Raw genomic sequence first — 4520 nt, forward strand, 5'->3', positions numbered from 1 at the left:
TATTCTTTAACATTGTCATAGAAGTTTTTTTATGAAATAAAATGTAATTTTTTTAATTTTTTTTTTTTTTAGACAGAGAGAGAGTACTGGTGGGAGCAGGAGGGGAGGAGCAGGAGAGAGAGAGAGAGAATCTTAAGCAGGCTCCACACTCATCACAGAGCCTGACCAGGGTTCAGCTCAGCGCTTGGTCTCACAACCTTGAGATCATGACTTGAGCTGAAATCAAGAGCTGGACACTCAACCAACTAAGCCACTCAGGCACCCTTGAAATAAGGTATAAAACAGAAATAATCTAGTTTTAAAAACGGAGGGGGAAAAAATGAAAGAGGAGAATTCTCCTTTGAATACCCAATAAAATCAATTGAAAAAAGAACCTGTCTGCCTGTGCTCACTCTCTCTCCCTCTCTCTCTCTGACAAATAATAAAATCTTAAAAATAAATAAATAAAATAAAATGAGATCGTATTTTTCAAACACAAAATTACTAAAAATATTTTTAAATCATAGTACGTTAATATGAGCACCAATGACTGCAACAAGACTGATACAACTTTCTCAGAAATCTACGTGACATGCTCAGAAGTGTTCAGATCATTTGACCATAATCCTACATTCAAATCTACCCTGAAGAATATATTTGAAATGCAAAGAATTGTTGAAAGATGTGTGTCTTATTAAATTATGGCCCTTAAATTCTCCTTTCTTCTCCAGAAATATTGACTCATGAAGACCAAAGCCTGGTGAGGGTAAGAAAGGCCCTGGTGGGGTCCAGGTACAGAAACCAGGCCTCCTGTATCTCTTATCTTCCCAGAGCCATCCTGCACCCCAGGAATGATGTCAGCATGGAGCAATGGCAGCTCCAATGTGTCCTATACCAGCTTCCTCCTGGTGGGCTTCCCAGGGCTGCAGGAGTCCCGCGCCCTCCTGGTGTTGCCCTTCCTCAGCCTCTATCTGGTGATCCTCTCTGCCAACACACTGATCATCCACACGGTGGTTGCCCAGCGGAGCCTGCATCAACCCATGTACCTGCTCATCGCTCTGCTCCTGGCTGTCAGTATCTGTGTTGCCACCACCGTGATGCCCGCCATGATGTTCAGCTTCTCCACGCACTTCAACCGCATCTCCCTGCCTCGCTGTCTGCTCCAGATGTTCTGCATCTATTTCCTCATTGTCTTTGACTGCAACATCCTGCCCTGGACCGCTATGTTGCAATCTGCTACCCTCTCCGCTACCCCAAAATAGTGACAGGACAGTTGCTGGCTGGCTTGCTGGGCGTGGCAGCTGCCAGGAGCACTTGCATCGTCGCTCCGGTGGTGGGACTGGCCTCCCAGGTTCACTTTTGCCACTCAGACATAATCCACCACTTTGCCTGTGAGCACATGGCCCTAATGAAGCTCTCCTGCGGGGACATCTCCCTGAACAAGACTGTAGGGCTCACTGTCCGCTTCTTCAACAGAGTCCTGGACATGCTGCTCCTTGGAGCTTCCTACTCCCGCATCATCCATGCCGCCTTCCAGATTTCATCTGGCAGAGCTCGTTCAAAGGCCCTGAACACCTGTGGCTCCCACCTGCTGGTCATCTTCACCGTCTACTCTTCCACCATGTCCTCGTCCATCGTCTACCGTGTGGCTCGCACCGCCTCCCAGGATGTGCACAACCTACTCAGTGCCTTCTACCTGCTGCTCCCATGTCTAGTAAACCCCATCATCTATGGAGCCAGGACCAAGGAAATCAGGCAGCACCTGGCAATTCTGTTCCAAAGGGAACAGCTACCTGCACCACCTGAGAAACCCCAGTCTCTGCCCTCACAAGGGGAGCTTCCTGCCTAACTCTTTGGAATTAGAGGTCCCACAGTCACTCTCACTAGCAAGAGGATAAATGTGTCAGTGAGTCATCCCTGCCATATTCTGGCTTTGACTATCTGCCTTCATCTTTGAGAGTCTTTTATCCATTTTCTGTAAACAGCTACTAATCCAGAGTTATACAGTAAAACTGTATAACTTACTATAAGCTTACTATAAAGTAAGCTTCTGTCTCTGCCTTCTAAACTTTCTCCCCTTTTTTCTGCATGTGATTTTCATTCATTCATATATAATTTTCAAACAGCTACTTTACATACACCATGCTAACCCTATGATTGCAAAGAAAGGGGGAAAAAAACAGTCTCTTCCCTGAAGGAGGCTCCAGTCTATAAAGTTCCCAAGGTATAAAGACATGGAATATCAATGATAGCTTTATGTATAAAACTCTGTAGGAACACAGAGGAAAGACAAGTACTCAAAACTCTTCACTGAGAAGGTGAATTTGAGTTATGTTTGAAAGATAAGATAAGATGTTTGCAGGAGAGGAAGGAGACAGAAGAAAAGGCATTTCAAGCCAAAAGCAGCAGTGGGTGCAAAGGCACAGAGGCATGGGTAGACACGGCCGAGTGGACTCTCCCCACCAAACCCAGTCTCCCTGCATAGGAGCAGTACAGGCCAGGCAGGGAAGGAGGCCAGGTGGGCACGCAGAGGCCAGGTGATGAAGGGCCTCATCTATCGTGATAAGGAGTTTAAGGTTTACTCTAGGCAGTATGTAGCCATGTAAGAGTACAAAGCAGCAAAGTGGCAAGGTCCTATCTGTGTTTTGGAAAGATAGCTCTGCAGCCCTAGTAGAGCATTGTGAGAAGAAATGAGATGGTTGGAAAGAAAAACACTAAAGTAAAAGACTTTGGAGGTTGTACATTTATGGATAATGATCTGGAGTATGATCATGTATTTGTGACCTGGACTGGATGGACAATATGTCACTAGTGTTGAAGGAAGCAAATGATTAAACCAAGATGGAGTACAGGTCATGGACATGAATGCACTGTATTGTAGTCTAGAAGAATGGCAGGAGTTGGGGAGGAAAGGTAGACTGAGCCAATGTCCTCTGTGAAAATGAGAAAAGGATCTTGAAGCTGTTAGAGAGCAAGGATGAGGAAGGAAGAGAATACAAAGCTAGAAATTCAGCCCACACTACACTACAGCCCACACCATCAGAGAGGGAACCTTTTTGTAATTTGCATAAAAATACGCTATGTACTAGACACAACTTTGATCAAAACACACCAAAGGAAACCAAAAGGTAAGCCACAGATTTGGGGAAGATATTTGCAATAAATTTAACCAAAAAACTGATAGCTAGAATATGTAAAGAACAACTACAAATCAACAAGGAAAAGACAGATAATACGCAAAAGACTTAAAGAGTCATTTCAAAAAATAAGTATAAGAAAAAGTATTTGACCTTTAGCCTCTCGCATATAAGATGTTCAGGTTGCACACTGTACAACTTCACACATGTATTGTGTAAACATAACAGATTCATTCATGTAATACAAAATTTCCCAGAAGATAACCACAAAATTCTCATGCATTACCAGGGAGGTCGTAGATTGGTGAACCACTCTGGAAGACAACTTGTCATTATCTAGTGAAATTGAAGATATGTATACCCCAAGACCCCATAAATCTCCTCAGATACCTGGCCATCAAAATACATGTATAAGAATTTTCATAGTAGCATTGTTCCTAGTTGTGAAAAACTAGAAACAAAATAATGTCCTTGAGCAATAACATGTGTAAATAGATTATGGTACATTCATACATTAGGATGCTATGAATAATAAAATACAGTCACAAGTACAATATCCATTCATGATAAAAATCCTCTGCAAAGTGGGTCTAGAGAAAATATACCTCAACATAATAAAGGTCATATATGAAAAACCCACAGCTAATATACTCAATGGTGAAAAGCTGAAAACTTTTGCCTAAGGTCAGGAAGAACACAAGGATGTCCACTCTTACCACTTTTATTCAGCAAGTACTAGAAGTCCTAGCCATAGTAATTAGACAATATAAAGAAATAAAAGACAACCAAACTGGTAAGGAAGAAGTAAAATTCACTATTTGCAGATGACATGATAACTCTATATAGAAGACCCTAAAGACCCCCGAAAACTACTAAAACTGTAATTCTGTAAAGTTGCAGGATACAAAATCAATGTACAGAAATCTATTGCATTCCTATATGCTAACAATGAAGCAACAGAAAGTGAAATTAAGAAAACAATCCCATTTACAATTGCACCACAAACAGCAAAATATCTAGGAATAATTTTAACCAAAGAAGTGAAAGACCTGTACTCTGAGAATTATAAAATAGTGATGAAAGAAATTAAAGATGCCACAAAGAAATGAAAAGACATTCCATGCTCATGGGTTAGAAAAATAAAATTCTGTTCAAATGTCTATAATACCCAAAACAATCTACACATTTAATGTAATCCCTACCAAAATACCAGAAGCATTTTTCACAGAGCTAGAACAAACAATCCTAAAATTTTCATGGAATCATGAAAGACCTCAAATAGCCAAAGCAATCTTAAAAAAGAATAACAAAACTGGAGGTATCACAATTCTGGACCTCAAGTTATATTACAAAATAGTAGTACTTAAAATGGTATGGCATTGGCATAAAAATAGATGCATAGAT

The 4520-nt window shown here is 41.2% G+C and overlaps 1 protein-coding gene across 1 annotated transcript; it reads left to right on the forward strand.

Annotated features, from left to right (window-relative positions):
- The first annotated feature begins 587 nt into the window (after window positions 1–587).
- Window positions 588–1876, forward strand: LOC132011858 (olfactory receptor 52K1-like). The gene is given in 2 exon segments (XM_059391075.1): window positions 588–1185; window positions 1188–1876. Coding segments are annotated over 2 exon segments (996 nt in total). The 5' UTR covers window positions 588–830; the 3' UTR covers window positions 1829–1876.
- The last annotated feature ends 2644 nt before the right edge of the window (window positions 1877–4520 follow it).

This window comes from Mustela nigripes, chromosome 1 (genome assembly GCF_022355385.1).
Source record: "Mustela nigripes isolate SB6536 chromosome 1, MUSNIG.SB6536, whole genome shotgun sequence".
In the NCBI taxonomy this organism is placed as follows: domain Eukaryota; kingdom Metazoa; phylum Chordata; class Mammalia; order Carnivora; family Mustelidae; genus Mustela; species Mustela nigripes.